Here is a 27,920-nt window from a genome sequence, read left to right as displayed (position 1 = left end):
GCATAGTTTTAAAATACTCCATTTCAAAAACAGTAATGAAAATGTTACCACCTTTGTACTGCTGACACTATGTACCACACATACTAATATATGAATAAAGGTATGTTGTTTTATGCACATCATAAGGAAATAGTGCCTATATGAAAAACAGTATTTGCCTCAGTTATTAGCTCTCCCTCATAAAAAGAACTGAACTAATGCATAGAAAAATGCTATCAACCCTACTAAAACATATTCCATCATGTTTTGCATTTTTAAAAATGCAAGTAGCCTTCCTGCTTCCTTTCTCAGCAGATGGATGAGGAACACTGCATGCACTGTCAAGACTCAGTTTGATGTACTGGTTTAATTTGACTAAATTGTTTTTGTTCCTCTTTCTTTTTGCTCTTTTGTTACAAGAGGTGAGTTGCTAGGTGCAATGGAGCAAAGGGACATATTAAGAGAGGAAAGAGATAAAAAATGCTATTAATAAAATTTTGAAAAATAAGCTAAATACCTGTTTTCCTAATATAGTTGTAAACTCTATACTATAAAAAAGACACAACCCTTGAAAAGAATCTCAGTCTCAATTAAGAATGAACATTTCTGAGTTTATTCAACATTTAAAAATGACTATTAAAAATATTCCTATTAAAGTATTTCAAAGTGAAAGGATTAATCACACTAGTACTCTGCTTTGCAGCTACTCTTTGGGCAAGCCATAATGAAGAACTGCTAGTCTGTGTCCTATCCATTAGTTAACTGCCCCTCAAAAGTAAGTTTTGTACATGCCATGCCTACCTCATGATTCTAAAACCGAAGAGCTGTAATTGCTTAAAAACCTAGCCAGATATTATTAATAGGAATGAGCTTTCTATGTAAAAAGATGAAGACAACGCTAATTTTAGCACTTTGCTACTTATTACCTATGTGACCTTGGGCAAATAGTTTAATTTCTCTGGGCTTCAGTTTCCCCATCTGAAAAATGAGGCAGTTGGCCTGGATGACCTCCAAGCCCAGCTCCAGGTCTGTGATTCTATGACACATTCTCTTTTAGATGACTGGCTGGACATTTTCCAAGAGGCTTTAAAGAATCATGTCCCTGATGAAGTATGGGAGAATCAGGTCCCTCTATCTTTAATTAGTCATATCCTGGTAAAAATGAACAAATAGAAAGACATATGAGATAGGAGAAAAATGAAACTTAACTTGAAGCGGCTACAGGAATTTATGTAATGCTGAAATCAACCCGACATGCTAGAAAACGTTCATTGGGTAAGTTTCCATCTCAATCAAGCATGATCCCGTTCAGATTTCTATTGAAAGGTTACACAAACATTCTAGGTCTTTTGCCTCAACCAGGATCATATACTTAGAGCTGGTGGACACCATGGAGGTCATTCAAGCCAGCTCTTCCATTTTGGAGAGAAAACTGAGGTCAAGGGAGGTTAAGTGACTCATCTAAGGTCACAAAGGTAATAAATGTCAGAGATGGGACTTGAACCCAGGTCTTATTACTCCAGAGTTAAGTGTGCCCACCATCGTACTACATTGTATCCCATCCCAAGGACAGGGATAACAGAATTCTGGGGAATATGCAATGGAAAATGTTCCCTAATGTCTCTTCCTTGGCTAGAGGTGGTTAGACTTCATAAGTCCAGATGATGTGAGGAGGCTAGGCAGAATTTCCAGGGATGGCATGCTACTGCTATTACTTCCTCTTCATTAGAAAATATAAATGGGCTAATGCCAGATGGTCCTCTGAGGCAGCCTAACTTTACCATCATTATCAGTCAACTAGCATTTTTTATGTGCCAGGCACTATACTTGCTAAGCACTGGAGAAACAAAGAAAGGAGTGCTTACTCTTCAGTTGCTCAAAGTCTGAAGGAAAAGATGATACAGAGATAAAAATGTACAAACAAGATACAGTCAGTCTGAACTGGAAATACTATAGAGGGAAGGCACTAAGCTTAAGGAAGACTCATTCACAGAATGGTTAAGGTTTGCAAAGCATTTTCCCCAAGACAACCTTGTAAGATAGGAGGTGCAAGATTTACCCTCATTCTATCATAGGCCATGAAACTAAATGGGGCCTTAAAGGTCATCTAGTTCAACCCCCTCATGTCACAGATTTTGAAAAGCAGCTACATGGTGCAGAGGATAGAGCACGAGCCTTGGAGTCAGAAAAGCGCAAGTTCAAATCCAGCCTCAGGCATTTACTAGCTGAGTGACCCTGGACAAGGTCTTTCACTGCTGTCTGCCTCAGTTTTTCCCAGTATAAAATAGCACCTATTTCCCAGGGTTTATGTGAGGCTCAAATAAGATAATATTTGTAAAGCATTTAGCAGAGTGCCTGGCTTTAGTAGGCACTTAATAAGTGCTTGTTTTCTTCCTTTTTTACAGGTAAAGAACAGACCAGAGAGATGAAGTCATTTGTCAAAATGTCATATAGGTAATAAATGAGTGAGTCAGGATTGGAACCCAAATTTCCTGAGTTCTAGTCTGGTGCTCATTCCAATACACCAAAAAATTTTCAAAAGGTTAAACCATCTTGTGGCGATGGCAGAATCTCTGAAGGGCCTTATTATGCCCATTTTACAGATAAGAAAAATGAAGCCTAGAGGTTAAATGATTTATTTGCCCAGTGTTACACAGGCCAGGAAGCAAATATAGGTCATACATCTCTAAACCTGAGCTCTTTCTATTACATCATGATATCAAGGATTCACTTCAATTCAACAAATACTTATTAATGTAAACTTCATGAGTACAGGGGATATTTCATTTTTGTTTTTATATCCCAACTCTCAGCATAGAGCATAAAATATGATGAATGCTTGCTTACTACTGGAATAACTACCTACTATGTGCCAGGGATACAAAGAAAAAAACAAAAACAATCCCTGCCTTTAAGAAGCTTACATTCTTTTTAGGGGAAGAGGGATAAGGAAGAAACACATACCCAAGTTAGGAAATATAAAATGTTTTTTAAAATAAATACAAGTTAATTTTGAGTAGGGAGAGCAGTAGCAACTGAAGGAAATCAGGAGAGGCTTTTTGAGCAGATAGGACTTGAGCTGGATAGCAGAATTTTGGAGCCGGGCAGACTCTTAGACTCATCTATTTAACCATTCCATTTTTCTTTTTTTTGCTTTTTGGAGGGTAATTGGGGTTAAGTGACTTACCCAAGGTCACACAGCTAGTTTTTGTGTTAAGTTTCTGAGGCTGCAATTGAACTCAGGTTCTCCTGACTCCAGGGCCAGTGCTCTATTCACTGCACCACCTAGCTGCCCCTAACCATCCCATTTTATGGATGAGGAGATGAAGGCCCAGAGAAATGAAGTAATTTATACAAGATTACACACAGATAGTGGCAGTTAGGTTCAGAACCTATGTCTCTTAACTACTAGTCCATTCTTTTGAGTATTCTTTACGATCATAAGGAGCGTAGAATACCTAACTCACTCTGGGACATCAATTACAATCAGAAATATATTTCATCTCTAACTGGGTGGCATAAAAATCCTTTGCATTTGTAAGGCATTGTCTCCTTTCAAATGACCTGCACATAGAAGACAGGGCTGGACAGGAGTAGGACTAGCTGCCTTCTGGGGTCCTTTCCAAATCTATGATCCTGTAAAATAACTCCCTTGGATCCTCAAAGCAATGCTTTGAATTAGGCTGAATATGCATTAGGTGGAACATCCATTTTGTAGATGAGGAACTGAGGCTTGGGATTGTTATATGACTTGCCTGAGGTCACAAAGCCATTGGGTAGCAGGATTCTTGAAAGAACGCAGGTCTCTTGGTTCCTAGCTCTCTTATAATGACAGGAGGAGGACATGCACACCTGTAATACTCTGTGCTTTCTGTATGGTAAATGAGAAGTCTGCAACCCAGGTCTGCCTAGCCCTGCCTATGGCTACCGGACTAGAGGGCAGCCTGGGTAAGATTAGCGAATGTAACAAAACCACAAGACTTCAGAGCTGGAAGGGACCTTTTTTCATTCTCCAGAGGAAGAAATATAGGTTCAGCAAACTGGTTAAAGTTATGACATATTTGCAAGGGCTCAATGTATGACTTCCACCACAAGGTTACCATCTGTGGAACCAGTCCAGGGCAGGGAGGTTGCCTGTATGATTTAACTCAATTCAGCAAACATTTATTAAGCATCTACTAGTACTTAAGAAAAACAAAACACTACTCCTTGTGAATAATCTCTCCTCCCTTGACTTGAGTGACTCTTCTTGGTTCCTTTCACTTATGCTCAGCCCTCCCACGCCCCCCTTTTGGTTTTTTTTGCCTTTTGGAGGGTAATTGGGGTTAAGTAACTTGCCCAAGGTTACACGGGTAGTTTTTTTTGTGTAGGTAGTAAGTGTCTGAGGCTGAACTGAACTCGCGTCCTCCAGACTCCAGGGCCAGCACTTTGCTCACTGTACCACCTAGCCGCCCCATCTCCCACCCCCTTCTTGTGGGTGTGGCCCAAGAACCTGTCCTTGACCCTGACAGGTAATTTGGTAAAGACTTGGGAAACAAACATAAAACAATTCCTTCTTTTCAGGAATTTGTTCTACTGGGAAAGGTCGGGGAGAAGAAGGAAGACATAATATGCCTAAAAATGAATCAATGCAAAGTAATTAAGGAGGGAGAGAACACAAACAGGGATATCAGGAAAGGCTTCCCACAGGGGATGAAAGGGAGGCATTCCAGGTTTACACAAAAGGACTAATACAAGGGATTGGGTGTTGATTCACTAATAGGCCAGTCTGACTGGAATGCAAAGTACATGACAGGAAATTATATGAAAATAAGCCTGAAAGGACCCACATGTACAAAAATGTTAATAGCACCTCTTTTTGTGGTGGCCAAGAACTGGAAATTGAAGGGATACCCATCAATTGGGGAATGGCTGAACAAGCTGTGGTATATGAATGTTTCTATGCCTTTGCCTTAATACCTAGAATGCATTCCTTCCTCATCTACATCTCAGAATTCATAGCACAAAATGCCACCTTTTAGAGAAAGGCTGTCCTGCTTTCCCATAGTTGTTGGGACTTTCCCCTGAAAATCTGAATTGTTTTACTTAAAAACTTTTATATTTTATATATCTTATCCTCGAGCTTCCCACAGCACCCCCTCTTCTCTCTCAGTTGAGGATATCACCTAATACTTTCCTCCCAAAATTGACAAGAACCCCCTCTTATTCCCTCCTCTTCATCTCACATCACTCCTTCACTCCTAAATTCCATGAATAGGGAGCCCTTCTTCTTGCCAAAGTCAACTCTTCTACAGGCATCATGGATTCTATACCCTCCCTTCTTTCCCAGCAGATGGTCCCCACTATCCTTCTCATTTTCTCCTCAACCACTGACACTTTTTCCATGCACTTACAAACATGCCCGTGTCTTCTCTATCCTTAAAAAAACCTCCCCTGAATAACCAATGCTGTTAGCTATTACCCTAACTCTCTCTTCCCCTGCTTGACTAAACTCCTCAAAATAGCAACCTACACTTTCTGCCTTCACTTCCTCTCCTCTCATTCTTTTCTAAACCCTCTGCAATCTGGTTTTCAATCCCATCATTCAAATGAGATCATTTTCTCCAGTTACCATGCTGCCAAGTCTGATGGCTTTTTCTCAATACTCATGCTTCGTCTCATGACTGGGGATCTTTCTCTGCAGATGAACTTCTCCTCTTGTATACTCTCATCTCTTTGGACTTCTGTGACACTGCTCTCTCTTGGTTTTATATGATTTTATCTAATACCCTTATTTTTTTAAACAGACAAGGAAACTGAATGTCAAAGAAGTTAAATATCTTGCCAAAGGTCAACCAGACAAATAAGTAGCAAAGGCAGGACCAGAACCCAGGTTTTCTGGCTCACTCTTTCCACTCCATCAAGTGACTTCACTAATAAATATTTGAACTGAACTTAAATTAAGATACACTGAAAATTTGGTAGGTTTCCTTTTAAAACATAAAGACCAACTTAAAGACAGGAATGGTAAGGTACCTGTTGAGAGCTGATACTTATAGGCTGCTTTAAAACTATCCAAGTGACACTCTCCAAAAGGGGTGGAACAGTAAGGGAGCCCGGGTATGTCCAGTAGTCCCACGATGGAGGAAGTAGAGTTGTTGGGTCAAAATTAGTGAAGCGGATTTGTTTACCCTGGAGACAGAAAGAAAGAGACAGAGAGACAGGAGAATGAAGAGAGGGAGAAAGAGAAAGACAGAAGGCAAATGAAAAGAGATAGAGAGAGAAAAAAAGAGAGACTTTTCTGGTTACCAGATAATACCTTTATTAGGAATACCAAAGACATAAAAGATGTATGTGGCCAGTAAATAAATATGTAATACGGTTAAAACAACTTACTTCTTGTATAATATAGCATAGTATAGTATAATAAAGCATAGTTTAACCATACTATATAGTTTATGTAATAGATATATATATACATATACATGCATATAAAGTTTATTACATAAACTATATAGTATAGTTTAACTATACTATTATTAAACTTTATAGTAAAGTACAGTATAGTTAAATTTACTTAAAAATCATATTTCATTTGTTTTATTAAGGCAAATTTTGCTTGCCTTTATAGAAATGGTCTTTAAAGCATTCCCACAAAAGTTAAATGAGCAAAGATTCCCCAACAATGGGGCCATTATAAATAATCAGATTCATCATTTTTTCACTTACTGTAGCTAATTAAAACTCTTATCACACTCTACAAAAGAATGGTAGTAATGGATCATTTCTCATGTACTGGCCAAGTATATTCCAAGGCTGTTCCAAATCTACACTATTTTTTTTCCTTTTAACTATCCTTAAAATAAAGCAACATAAATTAGCACAGAGGAAAGTTTTAAAAGTATCCACCTAATTTAAGTTCATCTAAGAATGTTCATTTAAAGCATGTTACTACCTACTTGGCAAAACAATTAATTTACCTTTTCCTTAATGGAGTCCAAAATATCAGTAATTTTCTGCAGTTGTAGATTATGTTCACCAATCTGAAAACAACACAATTGAAATGAGAATGTAACTCCCCAGGGTTACACATGTGTCACAGTACATTTCAGGTATCAATATCAAATTTTCTTTAAAGCAAATGTAACCCAGAACAAGGGGTGATTGTTCACGAAATAATGAAGTTCTCATTCACCTGTTGACTCTATCATACCAGACCAGGAAGAACAAGAAGATAATGTTACACTATTACTTAGCCAAACAGTCAGTTTAGTTCTTAATCCACCATGCACTTCTATTTTTTTTAATGAGTCACCACAGAATGATGGAATTAATTCTAAAGACTCTTGAGAGAAGCCTGATGCTCCATCCTCAATCATGACACCTTCACTAGTCAGCCAGGATAGAATTTTCCAGACCATACTGGCTACCACTGTAGCAAAGTATCCCCAGATGTCTGCCAATAATTTAGGGGCCCAAATTGATATTTTCAAGATGTAATGGAAGATGTTTTCATTTACATGTATGTGGGTGGTGGGATTTGGGGATTTTTTTTTCTTTTGTTTTTAACTAAAGTGAAAATGACCTCAGAGACATGACTAACCTTCTGGGTTAGAAGACTATGAGAATTACTCTAAATAAAGGATATATGGATACTTGAGTTAGGTCATCAGTAGTTAGCTGCATGTCCTGAACTACTGTTTAAGACTATGGTATCAAAGTATAATCTGGTACCTCAGCCCTCCCCACTCCATGGAAACTATGTGAATGCTTAAAAAAAAAAAAAAGAACTGTAGTACTGAGTATTTCCTAGCTGTGTTATAGAGTCTCAGATAGGGCAAAAGTACTTTCCTTCTCAGAGCAGGTTGCACTGGAACCCAGGACAACTATGCTAGCTAGCTTCATAGATAACATTACGATAAATGTTACAGAAAAAAAAATACTTGTCTGACTGAATCCTTTGGATGAAAAAAAAATGTTGAAAATGTAAAAAGCCATTCAATTTGTTTAGAGGAACTGATACTATCCAATCTGGGAATTCAAAATGTGGATTTTTACTCCTGGCTAGCCTTTTGTATAATGAGGCTTAGCTAGCGAATGACTTATCCTCTCAGGACCATGGGGCCTTTCCTTTGAACCTGTAAAATATTTAATAGGTATCAAAGGTGTTTTAAGGGTGTTGAATGAATAAACTGTAATAGAAAAATTTTTTAATTTAGTTTTAAATCTAAATTTAAATTTAGAAAAAAAAGTAAACCTTAAGTCTAGTTCATCACTGAAAAATGATTGAGTGCCTACTTTGTGTATGGAACTCAGCTGGTGTTCAAAGATTCAATATTATAAATGAAATCAGTTTGTCCTCACCTGTAAAAAAATACCTAAAACAGCCAATCCATCAGGCTCATGAGCTGCTTCAACAAAGCTGGGGTACTTGTCTGAATTCCAATGAACCACATGGAGCTAAAAAGAAAGGAACAATTTCAAATAGTAATAATAACTACAACTAAAAACATAATAAATTCTAACTAATTATATAGCATGTCATGTTTATTTATATGCATAACTGATTCTTTAGAAGGGCCCTGGAAAGAATTGGCAGACATTTTTATCCATTTCAGATGAAAAGCTGAAGGCCAAAGAGGTGAAAAGTCAGTGTTGCATAATGCTGAGGGCTGGAAGAAGGAATATATTTCAATCTGGACTGCCTAGTTAAGCCTGCCCTACAGCTTTTCACCAGTATTCTTGACCCTATCTTCACTATGTTCACATTCTACAAACTGCGGACAGAGAGCCAGCCTGAAGTTCTCCCCTGATATCTCCTTCTGCCATAAGTGGTGCTGAAAGCTGAGCAGATTTTATCTAGGCCCACTATTTGAGACCTGGTCAGCCTAATAATGTGTTGGTGAAATAAGTGACCACCTTCATGGGGTCACTGAGAAAGCCCTTCAGGAACATTGTTTGTACTGCTCCACTGTACACAACAGTTCCTTTGCTCAGTGGTTAATAATATCTAATATCCTACAGGAAGTTTCATGTAGAATGTCAGAGCTGGAGGGGACCTTATAGATCACCTATATGAGGGATCCTCAGGATCCTCTGATGAATCTTCATCATGTTATACTTACTAATCTTGGGCATCCTACAGGGCTTTGTCCTAGACCCTCTTCTCTTCTCCCTCTATACCATTTCACGTGATAATCTCATCAGCTTCCAGGATTCAATTATCACCTCTATTCTAATGACTCCTACCACATCTGAAACTCACCATGTCCAAAACTGAACTCATTATCCTTCCCCCCAAACCTCTCCCTCTTCCTAACTTCCCTATTACTATTGAGGACACCATCATCCTAAACCAGGTTCGCAACTTAGGCATCAAATTCAACTCCTCACTCTCACCCCTTCCTTCCATATCCAATCTTTTGCCAAGACCTGTCAATCTTCCTTAGGTAACATTTCTTGTATATGCCCCCTTTTCTCCCCTAGCACTGCCACTCCCCTGGTTCGGCCCTCCTCACCTCACACCAGGACTACTGCAATACCTTGATGGTTGGTCTTTCTGACACAAGTCTCTGCCTGTTCCAGACGATGCTCCACACAGTGGTCAAAATGCTCTTCCTAAAGCTCAGGTCTGATCATTACTCCCTTACCCTCATGCTCATTAAAGTCTATCACTTCTAATATCAAATTTTAAAACTCCTTCACTTGGCATCCAAATCCTTCTTAACTTTATCCCTGTTACCCCACCACCATTCCAGTCTTCTTACATCTTCCACCCTTCCACATACTCTTGAGATCCAGTGACTACCTACTTGCTGTTTCTTCCGTAAGACATTCCATCTCCTGACTCTGCCTGTCTGCTGGCATAAGAATATTTCCCCTCCACATTTTCACCTCTTGGCTTCCCTGGCTTCCTCCCAGTCCTAAAGAAAATCCCACCTTCTGCAGGAAACCTTTCCTAGTCCCTTTTAGTGATACTGTCTTCTACTCTATGATTATTTCTAATTTATCCTGTAGTTTGCTCTTAATGTTCATCCTTTGTTTTCGAAAAAGACTAATGACATCACAGGGTCAATGACTTGTATGTGACCTGGATTTAAATAAGGAAGAGTCGCACATAGTCATCAGCCTCACTCTCTCCTCCAGAGTCATTAAAAGTCTAGCGGCAGGGCAAAATTCAAAACAACTGCAGTGGCTTGGGATGCAATGGATTACCCTGGCCTCTTTGATGTCTGCCCAACAGGGCCGCTTCAGCCAGTTGTTGGGATGTTGTCTCCCTCATTAGACTGTAAGTTCTTTGAGGTCAAGGATTATTTCTTTGTATCCTTATGGCTTAGCAAAGACAGTACCTTGCACAGAGTCGGCACTTATTAAATAATTATTGACTGAATGACTGACCTAGGCCAAAGCTCTCATTTTACAAATGAAGATGTGTGTGTGTGAGTGTGTGAGTGAGTGAGCGTGTGTGCATGAAAGCATGGAGCCAGAAGAGAACTTGATTTTAATTCCACCTTGGCACTTACTAGCAGCATGATCATTAGCAAGTCACTAAGTCTTTCTGTGCCTCAGTTTTCTAAGAAACACCTACAGTCAGGTAATAAACATGTATGAAGTACCCACTGTATACCTGGTACTGTGCTAAGAGTTGGGGATACAAAAAGCCAGTCTTTTGTCTCAAGGAGCTCACAGTACAACGGAGGAGACAACATGCAAAAAGCTATGTACAAAGAAGATACGGACAGGTTAAACTGGAAATAAAAGAGGGAAAGCACTAGAAATAAGGGAAGATCAGGAAAGACTCCCTGGAGGAGGTGAAATTTTAGGTGGGACCTGAAAGAAACCAGAAAGGAGATCATTCCAAGGAGGGAACAGCCTCTTAAGGCCAGCTCAGAATTGGGAGAATTAAAAAAGATAATGTATGTAAAGCACTCTGCAAACTTTTAAGCACAAAACCATAAATATCATAAATACAATAAACAAGTGTCAAAGAATTTAAAAATACAATAAACAAGTGTCAAAGAATTTAAAAATTTTAAAAATAATCCGGGAAAGCCTTCAAATTCAGTTTTAAAAGGTAAGGACAATCAGGAAAGGATGAAGAAAATATGCCTCCCTTCCTTCTTGGCAGAGGTGGAGGAGTCCAGGTTTGGAATACTGAATAGTCTATAAAAGCTGCTGCTGATGTAATCAGTAGTCACAGGGTATCACAAATACTAAAATTGTAATGATACAGAGACAATTAGCATGGCTCCTGTGGAAGGATGATAGAGAACTTTGGCAAATGTCTTATATTTGGGGGAGCACATTTGTAGGTCTTATAGCCACATTGTATGTCCTGGGAACTTGAAAATCCATAAGAAAGGACTTACATTTCTTCAAAGAGGGAATCAAACATACACAGGAAGATTCAAATAAAAATGGTGGTAAATTGATTTTTCAACTTTGTTAGGGCTTAGTCCCCCAGAATTGTGGGAAGAATCTTATCCTTGCCATGTTGGTAAAACACTTTCATAATGGGCAAGGAGATGTATGAAACAGTCATCTCTGTCTGTCTCCAGGAGGGCATCATTTCAACATGGAATGCAACTACCAGTGACACTCTATTTTGAACATAACCTACTTCCCAGTACCATTAAAGAATATAAAACATATACTGAGAGCAGTCAGACAAAATGACAGACAGGTTGAGCCCCCAAAGTCTCCTATTTCATAACCTCTGGAAAACACAATCAAACATGCCTTTTTGGATGGCACCACTGTCAAAGCTGGAATCATTAGTCTATTGTTCTGTTGTTGTGCTTCCTGGAAAACACCTCTATCCCCAAACAACAAGAGTTGAAGAATATTTTTGTTTTATGTATATGCTAACACACCTTCAGTGACAGTTGAGATCAGTCAATAAATGATGCTCAACACACACACACAAACACAGAAGTAGCTGATGTATTAGTTGCTTCTTTTTTTTTAATCTTTCTTACAAAAGACATTTTTTGGGTAGGGAAGGAGAGAAAGATATATCTGGAAATGAAGAGGATGTAAAAGCAAGTTAACATTCATTTTTTTAAAATAAAGGGCAAACCTGAGATGTCAAAGAAAAGTATACTCCCAAACCCAAAGGTTGGGCCAACAGTAATAGTAGAAAGGACTGACAATGCCTGTATAGAAGGTTTTATATACAGATTGTCCCAAAAGTCTTAGTACAGTTTTAAGCTTTAAAAGCTTAAGACTTTGGGGAGAGTGAAAGGGAGAAAGAGAGAAAAGAAGAAAGAAAGAGGTAGAATGAGCAGGGGGGGAGTAGAGAGAAATAAGAGAAAAAGAGATCATAACCTCAAAATACTGACAGGGCTTTCCTTTTAGTGACACACTCCCTTCCCCTGATCAAGTCTGACTCTACAGAGCAAGGTGTTACAGGGCAGTTCTGCTGTATTTATATTTTTTTTAAGGAAATCAACAATTTAAATTCATAATAAAAGTCTAGTTCTGTACAAATAGAGAATTTACGAATAACAAAAAGAAGCTGCTAGAAAAGCCAATGGAAATTCTGATGAGTCCCTTGACCACATGGTAAAGTCGATATGGGTGGTTGGATAAACAAAGAAGCCTAAACAAATTGCACAAGGGAAACAAAATACATTTGGATCATATGAGACACACAGATGTCCTCAGAAAGGGAGAGGCTAAGTAAGTGAGTAGGAGGTCAAAATTCTTTAAATGTCTTGACACCTATACAGAAGTTTACTTAGTAAGGGATAACTTCAAAGAGTTAACAAGGAAATAAATAACGTTTTTATAGTCATAAAAATAAGTAGAGGGCACGAATGAAAGACAGCTACTTTGGAGTATTATATTTTCTATTTCTAAAGTTAGTGAAGCTAAAAACTCTGCTAAAACTTTTGGGATACTCTATATTTAAACTGCATCTATCATCTCTTTTCTTCTGAGGCAATACCACTTTCCAGTAATATTACTGACATGTAAAAAAAAAAAATAGCAAAGAGACCAAGTCATGCCCTGGTGTTCTTTCAACACCTGAATCTAAATCTATCACTTCAAAACCTGATGTCCAATGATGCAGTTATACTCCGATGCCGTGTGATGGTGGCTGGGTTCTTTTTTATTTTTTAAAGCAATCAGGGTTAAGTAACTTGCTCAAGGTTACACGGCCAGTTATTTCTGGGTGTGGTGCTGAGTATCTGAGCCCAGATTTGATCCAGGTCATCCTGATACTGGAGCCAGTGCTCTTACTCGCTGTGCTACCTGGCTGCCCCGGGTGGCTGGGTTCTTGACGGCTCTGCCACTGTAGCTCAAGATCCAGCTGGCCTTTGTAGACCAGGCAGCAACCAACAGTGTCAGCTTACTGAGAACCAGTGCAGCTTAGTTCAAAGAGCTCATTATTAGCAGGCAGGCCACAAGGAGATGAATTATTTGGCCACAACCCAACTAACAATGGAAAATATAAATGGCCCTCTCCCCACCCCTTTCACCTATGTTCTGACACAGGCAGAAATGAATAGAGCACCAGTTCTGGAGTCAGGAGAACCTGAGTTCAAATCTGACTTCAGACACTTGACACTTAATAGTTGTGTGACCCTGGGCAAGTCACTTAACCCTGATTGCCTCACACACAAAAAAAAAAAGGAGATGGAAGCAGCATAGTACAATAGAAAGTGGGCTGAACTGGAAGTCAAGATACCTGAGTTTGAATTCTGGCTCTGCTACCTGCTATTTATGTTGCCTTGGGGGAGTGATTAAACCTGAGTCCCAGTTTCATCATCTTTAAAATTAAGAGGGTAGGTCTCTAGACCTCTAAGGCCCCTTTTAACTTTAAATCTATGATCCAGCTAAGTGGGGGAAAAAATGATCAAATATCCCATGAAGTGGTGCTTTTTCGTGAAAGTGATGCCACAAGCTAGCCATAGTGGGTCTGAGATCTAAATCTAAACTACAGGAGATTGCTAAAATGACCAATTATCTCATGAAGTGGTGCTCCTTTTTGTCTTAGGTTCAGGATAAAACCAACTCTGGCAACTCTTTCATTTTCCTTTCTATGGAGGAACCTGTGAGCCATCAAGTGAGATAATATTAGTGCACAACACCTGTCACTGATGCTTAATAGATGCTTGTTCCCTCCCACTGGTGCCCCGCCCCAATCCCCCTTTCCAACTGCAACTTCATTTTGCACTATAGTTTCATTTATAGTGAGAAAATTAAGATGGATAAGGTTGTAATTAAATTCCTTTGGTGGTGTTTTCATGATGTCTTAGGCCTTATATTACCTTATTATGCATATTTAATATTTAAATTATAATAATATATAATATTATCTTAACTTTTGGTATTATAAATATGGGATGCTTGTCCAGTAAAGAAATGTACATGCCACTGGACAAACTGAATCACCTTAATCACTCTTATCTGTCTTGACATGCCTACTATAAATTAGGGGTTCCTAATCTTTATTATATCAGAGATCCTTCTGTAAGCCTACTAAATAGCCTATGGATTCCTTCTCAAAATAATGTTTCAAAATGCATAAAATAAAAACACATAAGAAACAGATGATATTGAAATACAGTTCTCAAAATTTTTTTAAGTTCGAAGACCCCAGATTAATAACCCCTGCAATAAATGAAATCAGAATGCAAAAGAAAGTTACAACTGAATGGAAGATTTAGCAGACCCTCTTTAGAGAAATAAAGGAAATGACAGTTGATTTTAGCTTGCATTTGACAAGAATTCCACTTTATAGAATATTTGATCATCTTATATTTCAGGGCTCATAATAAGCATTTGTTTAAAAAGAAAGGTCATCAATGTCCATAACAAACATATACATTAACTTTGACTTCAATACATTAATATACATTAATATTTGACTTCAATGAAACAGTGAACAAAGGGAAGAACTAATGAAAAATGTGGCTCAAGAATAAAAAATACGAGCCCTCAAAGACATGTAAAATACACAGAAGTCTCATACACAGATATTATAAATATATATTGAAACTATTGTCTTCAAGAAGAGAGTTGTTAGACCCCAGAAAATTTAAACAACAAATAACATTCCCCTTCTTTGGATCTTAGAGCTACAGGTAGGAGAGATCTCAGATCTAGTTCAACCCCTTCATTTCACAGATAAGGAAACTGATGCCCAGGGAAGTGAAGATTTGCCCAAGGTCACACAGAGTAAGCACCAGACTTGGGATTTTAATCTTATGTTCTCTCATTATCAATTGAGATAATATTTGTAAAACACTTAGCACAGTGCCTGGCACATAACAGTTGTCAAATAAATACTTGTTCACTTCACTCCCTCCCAGGAACTATACTTTCCATTATACCATGCTGACTCCTTCCTCCACCCAAAAACTGATCATCTGTTAAGAAAGAGGAAATAAGAGTCATTTCCAAATCAGTCACATGGACAGTCAGCCGATCAACTTGCTACAGCAAAGATCAAAATCAAAACCTTATCAGAATATAAATCAGAAGATACAGTCAAGATGAACTAACCTCATTTCCCAAGGAAATTTAACTAATGTAAATCAATAAGAATAAAAAGAAAATTAAAAGAATCAAGATATCAGTGAATATCCGATCTTGACAGGTAGAGAGAATAAGACAAATGCAACACCAGTTAGAATATAACTTGTCTATAAAATCTTACAGAAGTGGACTGGGGAAATGTATAGTAACACTGTCTCATTAAACATCAAGAAACAACAGAAGGAAAAACATTTCCTCAGAAAGCTTATAAAAAGATTATTAAATAGTATCATTTGGAGAAAATTTAAGGCTAAAACTGGAAGACAGCAGACCAAAAAAAAAAAAGAAACAATCTATTGAGATAGCCATAAAAAACAAAAATGAAAATGATTTTATCAATGACAGAAAAAAATCCTATGTTTAGACTCTAACACAACAATTCTATATGTTCTATGTGAAGAAATAGAACATGCACTAAAAAAAAAAACCCGAAGATGAGTTAAATTGAATTAGACCCAAGTATACACACAGGGAGCTCATGCTGAAGCTGGTTAGACTATAAAGTCATCAAGGAATCAATTTCTCCAAATATCTTAAGGAGGGAATGATGCCAAACTTGATGGAGAGAAAAATAATGGATGTTATTACTACTGGGAAAAAATGACTAAGAAAACATCAATAATGATCAACCTATATGCCTACTTTCCCATTGGTACAAGGTTATTATGAATAGAATCTAAACAATAATTAAGGAAGGCCATCCTAGATAAAAGCCTAAGAAGATTATTAGTAAGCTTTCCCAAATGATAATTCTATAGTAGGCCACATCTTTACAATCATACAATGGACCAAAAAGTACAGAAAATTAAAGATCATTTATTGAGAGCTCCTACATCAAGGATCATAGATTAAATGAGATTACATAGATGCAGTGCTTTACAAATCTTAAAAGTGCTATATAAAATCTAGCTACTGCTTTTATTATTACTACTGGAAGGGACCTCAGAGACCATCTAGTCAAACTTCCTCATTTTGCAGATGAAAATGAGGTCCAAAGATATTAAGCAACTTGCCCAAGGTCACATGGGTAGTTTAGCATCAAATAACCCATTCTGACAACTGTTTACTGACTACAAAAAAAAGGTACTCGATGGAGCAAAATGCTGCATAAATCCTTTCCTCCAGAAAGCTGCCCTTCAAGTACATGTTAAAAATTACGAGTGCTTGAAAGTTGAAGCTTGAAAGATGCCAAAATAATTTTGTTAAATAACTTACTGATTATAGATACCAAGTTAATAAAAAAAAAAAAAGGATCAGAAATACTTTTTGCTTTTGCCACTTGCATCTTTTTATTTTGGTATTGGCTTTTATCATGGAGAATGTCCAATGCATAATCCAAATGGAAGAGAGGCTCCCCATAGGAAGTAAGATTCCCAAGACACTATTGCTTGTAGAAGACATTTTGCTTATTGTTCTCAAGGCCCACAACATTGCAAAGCCTCCTAAGTGAAAACTATAATTACTCAGAAGAGTGGGTCCTAACTATCCACACCAGGAAAGTAAAGTGAATAAAGATTTCCATTATCCAGAATATGATATGTAGTTGGATTAACACCCTTTTGAGTTAGTTAGTTCATCAGTACCTCTATGGGGGATAGGCACTGCAGATGAACAATGAACTGGGCCAAAAATCAGAGAGTTGGAATAGAAAGGGTTAAATAACCTTGGCAAAACTGTGTAGCACTTTTAATGACTTCTTCCTGAAACAAAGGGCCATTAATTTAAACATCAACACTCTTCCAGTGATGCTTTATGTCTAAGTCATAGAATACCAGCCACATTTCCAAAGTAATCCATTGAGGGTTAACCAAAGGCAATGGAGATTTGCATGGTCGGCACAGATAGTCTGCAGCATACTAACAATTAAGAAATGTTCAGGAGAGGTAAGGTAAAAGATATAATCAAGGAAATATATGATCAAAAAAGGAAGTGGACTGGTCATGTAGCAAGAGAGAGGGAAAAATCAGTGGGTAGGTCAGGTGCTCCCTTTGTAACTACATATCTTCAAGATGTCCATAGAAAGAGCTCCAGAATCAGTACTTACAGGAGAACAGGGACAAGTCATACAAGAGGTTAAGGTGTGGATGGGTTGAAATCTGTAATTTTGGAGTGAGTATCCATAGCAAAAACAATTGATAAAATCTAATGGAGATTGTTCCCTGAAAAGCTTTACCTCACAAATCATAACAGTAAATGTTTATAAATTTCACTTCTTAAAGTTAAAATAAAATAATCTCTTTCTGTGGTCTGGATATAGAGTTCTGACACATGACTTCAATGGTAAAAGAAATTCCACCAGTGTTGATCAATAATTCATCTATAACTTTGTAGCAGCAAGCACCCCAAGCGTCCTCAGGGTTTGCTGCCAACACAGGTTCTTGGATCTGCTTTGATAAAGAAAAGCAACTCAAAATGGGTTAACAAGCTTACTTTAATCAGTCAAACATATATCATTTACCTCATTCAGGGGAAAAAGGTCAGCACCCCGAACTTCAAAATATACAGACAGAATTATCAAGACATTAACAAATCAAGTAGACAGATTTCCAAACTGTCCAACCATTACATCCATACCCAATCAACATCTGGGTTTCAACATCTGGGTTTTTCAAAGCCAGGGGACTCTCAACAACGGCTTCCCAGAATCCAGATCAAATCACAGAACACTTCTTAAAGTGAGCCCCCAAAACAAAGCTCCACATCAGGGCTTATATAGCCTTCTCCTGGCTCAGAGAATGTAACAACCTTTTGGACCCACTGGCCAATCACAAAGTATCTACTGAAAAACAAGCCTCCCACCCCAGGCTCCAGGTGCACTTTAGCCTAGGGGCAGGGAAGATCTTTAAAATTTACATTCCCATTACAAACTTACAGCCTAGAAAGCTGTTGAGGGTATTGAGAGGTTAGGTAACTTGTGCAGTCACACAACTTGAATAGGTTTGAGGCAAGACTTGAGCCCAGGTTTTCCAGACAAATCTCTCTCCACTAAAACTATGCAGCCTTTTTATTAAATTCATAATACTATGTTTTTTGTATGAACTTTCTTTAGGTACAAGTAAGATATTATAAATTATCAATAAACTAATAAATAGCAAACTACTAATAAAATACTTGTCACCTTTCTGAGAAGGTAAAGAATCAAAAGACTTGTTTTGTTGTAAAGAGTAGGGCCACTGAGATTTTGCCAGATATCAGGATATTAAGGTCTTCCCACAGAAAACACTCTGCCAATAGAAGTAAACTTCGCTGCTAACTAAGAGTTTATTGGATGATTATGAAAATATAAGGTATGGCCATAAGTTAATGAAGTAAAGTTATGTTTATTTATAGTTTACAGAAATCAGAAATGGTCAAAAGAAGCCAGAGCTCAAACTTAGAGACAGCATGTTAAATTTTGAAAAGCATGAGTTGTAAGCAGAGTTAACACCTAATTAGCTGACTACCTCATAACCCACAGCACAAAAAAATTCAAAGTTGATATGTGATCTGAATATCAAAGATCATAACATAAAAAATTAGGAGAGAATAAGATCACGTACCCAATCGGAAGCAATTGGTTAGGGAAAAAAATCTCTTTCAAATATCTCTGATAAGGGTCTGATATGATAGACAGACAGCAAACAGAAATAATTAAGACAAAATGCTAGTCCCCAAGAAATAAATGATCAAATGGTAAGAACAAAAAACACTCAAAGGCATTATTAAAAACATATGATGGGCTTGTAATGTGAATGTAAATTTTAAAGATCTTCCCTGCCCCTAGGCTAAAGTGCACCAGAAGCCTGGGGAGGGAGGCTTGTTTTTCAGTAGATACTTTTTGATTGGCCAGTGGGTCAATAAGGTTGTTACATTCTCTGAGCCAGGAGAAGGCTATATAAGCCCTGATGTGTAGCTTTGTTTTGGGACTCACTTTGAGAAGTGTTCTGTGATTTGATCTGAATTCTGGGAAGCCGTTGTTGAGAGTCCCCCGGCTTTGAAAAACCCAGAATGTGGAAACCCAGATGTTGACTGGGTATGGATGTAATGGTTGGACAGTTTGGAAATCTGTTTACTTGATGTTTCTGTCTTGATAATTATGCCTGTATACTTTGAGGTTCAGGGTGCTGACCTTTTCTCCTGAACAAGGTAAACGATATATGTCTGACTGATTAAAGTAAGCCTGTTAACCCATTTTGAGTTGCTTTCCTTTAACAAAGCAGATCCAAGAACCTGTGGTAGCTGCAAACCCTGAGGACGCTTGGGGTGCTTGCTGCTACAGGGCTCCGGGCAAAAATATCATACCCTGCAAAGTTCATTCATCCTGAATGAAAAAAGAATGAATATTTGATAAACTCTCAGACTTTCAAGATTTTGTTAAAAAAAAATCCTTCGGGTGGCTAGATGGAGCAGTGAATAGAGCACCGCCCCTGGAGTCAGGAGGACCCGAGTTCAAATCTGGCCTCAGACATAACACAAAAACTAGCCATGTGACCTTGGGCAAGTCACTTAACCCCAATTGCCCTCCAAAAAGCAAAAATAAAACAAAAATTAAAAAAAAATATATATATATATATATATATTCCTGCTTTAAAAAAATCCTTAACTTAACAGAAGATTTGACATACAAAAACCAAGAGAAATATAAGGAACATAACAAAGACTGATTATTAAAGGGATTCATAAGGACAGGATGTTTACTTTTTATACATGAAAATGTAAAATGTATGTCTAAGATTCTTACTAATAACTGGATAGCTCATAAGAAAGATTGGGGTAAACCTGAGTATGATATGAATTTTAAAAATGAAACCATTTAGGAACAGCTAAAAAGAGTAATTATTTTATACAAATGAGAAGAATCAAAACAGAGGAATTAGATGGAAGAGGAGGGCTGATAGTTCTGGCAACCTACTTTCTTCTTTTTTTTTTTTTAGCTTTTTGGAGGGCAATTGTGGTTAAGTAGCCCAAGGTCACATGGCCAGTTTTTTTGTGTGTTAAGTATCTGAGGATGGATTTGAACTCAGGTCCTTCTGACTCCAGGGCCTGTACTGTTCACTGCACCACCTAACTGCCCTGCGGCAACCTACTTTCATTGGGAATGAGTTTAAGGGGAACAATACATATATGTATTTAGAAGAGTATAAATGTCTTCTAAATTCAGAAGAAATAAAACAGTGGGGGCATAAAGAGGGAGGAAAAAGTAAGGGAAAGATCTTTAGAGGGGAGGGTGAGGGAATAGGCAAAATAGGGGTATAGAAGAGTGTTTAGATTTATGGGAATGGGAGGTTAGGGGAGGGATCCTTGGAGGGGGGTAGGCAAGTAATAGGAGGGCAAAGTAATGGGTAGAAATAAAGTGGAGGAGGCAGGAGGGACAGGAATCAAGAGATATGCACAAACATAAAAACAAAAATCAGGAGTAGAATATGTTTGGGAAAGTATGTCTATATATGTGAAACATATCTAAACTTTATTGTAGCCTTAGAGGGGGGGTGGGAGGGGGAAAAAAGAACAGAGTAAAAAATGTACACAGCAGAGAACAAAAGAAAACTTACAAGGAAGCAAAGAAGAGATATACAATTCTCAACACAACGAGTATTATTTATCATATAGGCTTTCTTGAAATGAAAATCTATTGTTACATATTTTGAATCCTCTCTTATGTTCTGCTATGCATGTGACATGCTTTTTTCCTTTCTTTTTAAGTTAAAATATATTTAAATAATACAAAATAATAAAATAACATATTTTAAAAAAAAAACATATGAATGAATGCTCCAAATTGCTAATAATAAGAAAAGTACAAATCAAACCAATTCTAAGATTTCACCAAAAAAAACATAAAGCCAGTTGGTAAAGAAGTTTAAAAGTATCAAAAATTAGTGTTGGAAGTCTTGTAGGAAGATAAGCCCATTATGCACTGCTGGTAGAGCTGTGAACTGGCTTAACCCTTCCGGAAAGCAATTGGAATTATGCAAAGAAAGTGACTAACTTGTCTATGCCCTTTGACCCAGAGCTCCTGCTACAAGGAACATAAACCAAAGAGGTTGTTAATGGTAAAAAGAAGGATCCCGCATAAACCAAAATGTTTATAGCAGTATTTCTGTGGTAGCAAAGAAATGAAAACCAAATAGGTCTTCCACTGAGGATATACTGAGCAAGCCATGGTATATGAATGTAATGAAATATTACCATACTCTAAGAAGTTTTGAATAAGATGAATATTGAGAAGCAAGGAAAGATTTATATGCACTGATCCAGAGTAAAGTAAATGAAACCAAGAAAACAACACACACAGTAACACCAACAACATAAATGAAATAACACAATCAATACTGAATGCTTTGAAATAGTTATGACCAAGTGGAGCTCCCAAGAAGAGATATGAAAAGATATCTCCTCTACTTCTTTTGCAAAGGAGACTATGAGTATGCAACATTATATATAATTCCAGACTTTTTCAATGTGTTGTTTAGTTTAGTTTAATGTTTTTTTCTTTATTCTTCTTTGTTATACAGCTAGGGAAAAGTGGAAGGATACAATGGGAAATGTAGATCATGTTAAAAACAAAAGATGTCAATAAGTAAATTTATTTTTAAAATCTAATTAGTAGCTAAAGTAAATTAATAATTTCTAAGGTAAGATGCTAAGATTCAGATAGTCAAGTTAATGTCTCTAAATCATCTGAAATGTTCAAAATATCCAAGTGTTCTCTACTTCATTCTGGCTATACTCTAACACCCACTCCTGGAGGAGAAATTCAGACATCATCAAGTTGAGTTTCCTCAAATTACAGATGACAAATTGAGGTCTACAAAGGCAATTACCAATGGTAATACAAGTATCTATTTACCAAGCTTCTTCTACCCTTTGGCTTTTTTTTTGTCTTTCTTATTTATTTCACCATTAAAGTAACCCAGGAAACTAAGTGCTAAAATTTATTTCAAGGCAACATTAAGTTTTCCATGTTTTTATTTTTAAAGAGAGTACCTACTACACAAATAATTAGGTACTTTATAGAACAGATACTAAAAAGGTTAGTATTCTCTAATTAAATAAATTTCTAAATGCAATCTGACAGAAACCATTTTTGCCAGTTTAGGGAAGGAAAATTTTCTAGATGCATAGATCTGCACTTTCAACCAACTCATTAAACATAAGTATTATGTTTATCATGTTTAGATAAATTTTATTATAATCAACAGTATTATAACTAATCTTGGTTGTTGAGGCATGAATACGTATCTATCGAACAAAATGAAATCTAGCAATTAAACAGTTAATATGATCATCAGTGATAGCTAAACTGGCTGATTCAGGCCCAAAGTGTTTGGCTCTCTTCAGTCATCAAATTAACTATATGAATACACCCAAAGACCAGGAAAAATGACTGAAATGATAAAGAACCAAGCTATATTAAGGTTTATGAAATTATAAAGAAATTACCTTAAAAAATGGATATTAGAATATTATTGAAGTTCCCAGGGTCAATCCTGATGAAACCACAATCAACGATTGTTCTGTTCCCCACAACTGCAAAGAACAGCCAACGTGGAAGTGAACAGAAATGAAGAGGTATGATCCTCCTCAATGTATCTTTCTTTGTTCCCTAGATCCTCTGCATTTTCCAGGTCAAGCACTTTGCTAGAATGCCCAATATGTAAGCTCATTTTATGACTGTCACTCTAGCACTACTGTTCTTGGTAATAAGATCCCCAAGTGACTAGCATATTGTTATATCCTATGGATGCCAAGGCAGACATAGCAGATGGCAGTAAAATTGTAATTCAAATGTACACACTCATAGATTATTAGAGTTAGAAAGGACCACAGAGACCATCTTGTCCAATCCAATCATATTTTATAGACAGGGAAACTGAGGCCAAGAGAGTAAAGTGACTTACTTAAGGTTAAAAAAAAATGAAAAGGGGCAAAGTGGGGACTATAAAACTTGGGTCTCCTAAATGCTCTTCCCTTAATACCATGTTGTCCTCCCTGAAGCCACAGGAAGTTTATGAGTTAGCATTTAAACATTTCTGGTATGTGTAATGAGAATGGGAATTTAAAGATCTTCCTTGCTTCCTAATAGGCCAAATGTAATCACATGGAGTCTGTGGTGGGAGGATTTTGCTGAATGGGTGGAGCAGGAAGCTGGGAGTCAGAGCAGTTAGAATGGGAGGGAGGAGAGAGGATGTAGGCATGCAAATAGCTAATACTGTGAGTGTTTGTTTGTGGGAAGGCTTTGGAATGCTGCTGCTCCCTGTGGTGATAATGTGTATTATCTTCTTTATTCTTATGATGGACTCAGTTTTCTGGTGTTGCGATCTGGCTTTCTGTTGTCTGAATAAATATTTTGCTTCTGTCTTATATATGGAGAGTCTGTTACATTTTGCGATTCAAAACTATGCCAGCATATTCATAGTCACATCAGTGCTTTGAATATTGCCTTGGCAATACAGTATATCATACTCTGGAGTAAAACCCAAGTTCAAATCCCGTCTCAGACACTTGACACTTAACTAGCTATGTGATCTTGGGCAAGTTATTTAAACCCAACTGCCTTGCCTTCTCCCCCCCCCAAAAAAAAAAGAAGAAATATCTTTTCCCCCTCTTTACAGAAGTGAGGGACTATGGTAGTGGACTATTATAGCACTTATAACAAATCAGACTGATTAGTTTTGCTGCACTGCTTTCTTCCATATTTATCTTTGTTACAAGGGCTAGCAAGAATTATATTCTGAAATGATGGTAATTTAAAAACAAAAAAAAAATCAATAAAATAAGATTTTTAAAAAACTTAAATGTGCTATGTAAATGACTTTTGGTTTTCCCTTAATTTGTGGGAGGAAAAAAAATATTTTTAAAAAGAAAAGTGTTCTGAATCCGTTATGATCATGAGTAGATGTCAATATACAATGACTTCCATGTGACTAAAGAAAATAAGGAAAATTTATCTTTGGCTCATGGCACCAGTTCTATCTTGCCTGCATTGTATTCCAGTTGATTTATTTTCACTTGGACAGATTCTATGTGTGTCATACAACTTCTCCATCCTCTTCTAATCAATTTGAGCACCATCAGCACTTGTTATTGCAAATTAAAGCAATCTTTCTTGTTGTCACAGATATACATCCCAATAAGAGGTCTGGAAAAAATCAAACTATTCATTAATTAATACATAACACATATATACATACATACATACACATACCTACACACACATATTAGTAAAGAGAGTAGCTGTCAGAACTTAATGGTAGGCAGGATATATATCCCTGAAAGATGATGATATGATTTCATCAATATTTCTAATTGAATGAACCTAGATTTCAAGTTATACTTGTAAAGATATAATGAATGTATAGTATAGGAGAGTTCATACTTTTCTGAGAAATGGAACTTCATTTTTGATAGCACATATTTAATTTATAATGGTTATAATATCTTACTATACATTAATGACTGTGTTAACTATGGTTAAGAACAGCCCTAAATAAAACAATCAGTTTTGGTTTTTGTGTCCTGTTTCTCCTCTCTTTAGACACTCTAGTAAAGTCTCTTAAGCTACTCTGTTCCTCCTGTGACAGAGGAAAGAAAATAAACTAGCTCACATTAAGATCTTAGTGATTTAACATAGTAGGCCTTCAATTAGCACTGCATTAAAAAAAAAACATAGACTGTCCAATAAAGTGTAATACATTAAGTTTTACAGATCTTTTTTTTTAACCAGGTATTGTTCAATATAATATCTACCGATCCCCAAAATGAACCTTTTCATGTAATAAAAAAAAGACTATCAGGCAAAAACAAATACTGCAAACATGTCTGATCACATATGTAACATTCCCCACTCACCTACCTTCCACCTCTCTACTGAGAGGAGGTAAGTATGATTCATCATCTGTCCTCTAGCACCAAAACTAGTCATTGCATTTAATCTAAGTTTCGCAGTCATTAAGTATTAAATAAGCATACATACATATGTTATATTTGACCTCATGGCTCAGATTAGAGCAAAGAGTCACGTTTGAGGATTTAAAGGATATTGGTACTTTGGAAGCTAGTACAAACACAAGACTTATTAACATGAGATGCAGCAAGCAGACAAAATCAAAGCATATACATACACATACACACACTCTATATGGTAATACAGAGATTAAGCCCCCTCCACACACACACACACAGCTGTGGTCATTCATTTAAGAAAGGGAGACATGTATGGTATCAAAGATTTCAGTGGCAGTACACAGTAGGAACAGGAACTGAGTGAGGAAGTTTTATACTTTAAATATGGGTATAGTTGAGAATAGGTTAATCAATGCCAGATATGGGAAGGAGCATTCCTAAATCAGATCTAGTTGTGGTAGAGAAATTCCCAGGGTTACTTACTGATACCTGTAATGGTAATGGGAATTTGAACATCTTCCCTGCCCCTTAATAAGCCTAAGAGAATTTGAAGACCTTCCCTGATTTGAAGATTTTCCCGGTTCTTAATAGCTGAATGTAATGACATGGAACCTGTAGTGGGAGGAGTTTGCTAAAGTGTAGAGCAGAGCCCACAAGGAACTGGGAGTCAGAGCAGCTATATGGTGGGAGAGGATGCACCCAGGGAGAGAGTTAGGTTTGTGAGTGTTTGTGAGAAGGTTAAAGGATGGTGTGGCTTCATGCTGTGCTATGGTGTATTAACTTTTTTGCTACTATGATGAATTTGACTTCTCAGTGTTAGGATTTCGTTTTCTGGTGTCAGAATAAATGTTTTGCTTCTGTCTTATGTATGGGGAGTCTGTTATATTTTGTGATTGAGAACTATGCCAGCATATTTACAGTCGGAACTGTGAATATTGCATTGGCATTACAATACCTGATTTGGGGAGTTTCCTAATCAGGACCAGAAACTGAGTGAGGGTCTGAATTGGGGACCCCTGGGTCTTCTGCCATAGCTGCTGCCATCAGCCAAGAGCCTTATCCAACTAGGGGCCATGATCATTTACATCTTTGATACAGGGTCAGAATATACACATATACACATATGCAAGTATATGTATATACATACACATTATATATATATGTGTGCATATGTACATGTGTACACACACACACACACACACACATATACTGCATTCCCCCCCCTTCTTTTATGATTGCCTCTATTTCTTGTTTGGTTATAAATTCCCACCCCCCCAATATAAGTTGTAAACAGTAACTGTTCTCAAATGTTGCGTGTGTATATATGTATATAGCCTTTTACATTTAAGTCACTGATCCATTTGGCATTTACTATGATATATGGTATAAAATAATGATTTAAACTTATTTTCATTCAATTTTTCCAACAGAATCTATTTAACATTGGATTACTGTGCTCCTTTGCCTTAGAGGTCTTGCTTATGCCTTTTTTTGTATCCTTAGCACTTAGCAGAGTGCCTAGTACATATTAAGACCTCAGTGAATGCTGGCTGAATGACTGCTTATCTAGTGTCAAGATACTATTAGGAGACACCCTGTTTTCCAGAGCGAAGGCCCAGTAAGCAAACTGTGCCTCAGCGTGGCATAACAACAATCCTTTGCCCTCACCCTCTGGATGATCTCAGTCACAGCAAAATCTCAGAATTGTTTTGCATAATTATTGTATTGCTTTGACCAGTACCAGGTGTTCCCTGAGCTTGAACAAGTACCTGCAGTCTAGTCACGAAGCCCTGCTATGAATCAAACTTGTCTCAATATTGCTGTTATCCTTCATTGTCAGGGCTACAAGCTCCCTGCATAGCCACTGGTTTAAGTACTGAAGATTGCCCAAACTAAGGCATGGTCCCACTGGGGGAGAGGGGCCCAGCACGTGTCTAATTTCCCTCCTTGCTTGCAAGCCGTTTCCCTCACTACAGAAAACAAACTTCTGTCTTAGTCTCTGAACAGTTGTTCTTGCCTGCTCTGTCTGTTCAGCTCCAGCCTCCACAGATCAAGAGGTTCAGTACAGTTTCCACTAGTCTGATCTATGTTTGTATTTTTTAACCTGTAAATACCTTTTATCTAATTGCTTTATAGCATATATCTGATATTATGCCCCTTTCATTCCTTTTATTATTATTATTTCTCTTGTGAGACTAGTAATTTTGTTCCTGCTCATACATTTTGTTATTATTTTGTCTAGTTTCATAAAGTAATCCCTAGAAGATTTGATTGGCATAGCACCAAGTCTGTGAACTAATTTAAGTAGTATCATGTTATTATATTAACCCAGATTAACAATGAACAATAAATATCTTTCAATTACTTACATCTTCCTTAATTTTTAGAAAGAATATTTTGTAACTTTACTTATATAATCCCTGCATGTATATTGGCAGTTTAAATCCTAAATGTTATAGAATGTGTATTTTGTATTATTTTGAATGGAATTTCTCTGTCCTTTCCTCTAAATTTTTGTGAGCAGTATATAC

At 37.1% G+C, this 27,920-nt stretch overlaps 1 protein-coding gene and 1 non-coding gene across 2 annotated transcripts in view; one reads left to right on the top strand and one right to left on the bottom strand.

The window, feature by feature from the left end:
- CA13 (carbonic anhydrase 13) overlaps positions 1 to 27,920 on the bottom strand; it is a 49,353-nt gene that overhangs the window by 5,548 nt on the left and 15,885 nt on the right. The window contains exons 4-6 of the mRNA XM_069100204.1: positions 8,323 to 8,418; positions 6,939 to 7,001; positions 5,995 to 6,150 (exon numbers count right to left, since the gene is read on the bottom strand). Coding sequence (XP_068956305.1) covers positions 5,995 to 6,150; positions 6,939 to 7,001; positions 8,323 to 8,418 — 315 coding nt within the window. The remainder of the gene's footprint in view (positions 1 to 5,994; positions 6,151 to 6,938; positions 7,002 to 8,322; positions 8,419 to 27,920) is intronic.
- Positions 11,149 to 11,254, top strand: LOC138170755 (U6 spliceosomal RNA). The gene has a single exon (XR_011170734.1). It is a non-coding gene; the product is annotated as a U6 spliceosomal RNA (small nuclear RNA).

This window comes from Petaurus breviceps, unplaced genomic scaffold (assembly GCF_028583685.1).
Source record: "Petaurus breviceps papuanus isolate PSGF00001 unplaced genomic scaffold, PetGlider_PUasm1.0 38, whole genome shotgun sequence".
Classification (NCBI taxonomy): Eukaryota; Metazoa; Chordata; class Mammalia; order Diprotodontia; family Petauridae; genus Petaurus; species Petaurus breviceps.
Note: the sequence above shows the minus strand (reverse complement) of the source record. Positions and strands in the feature narration are given on the sequence as shown.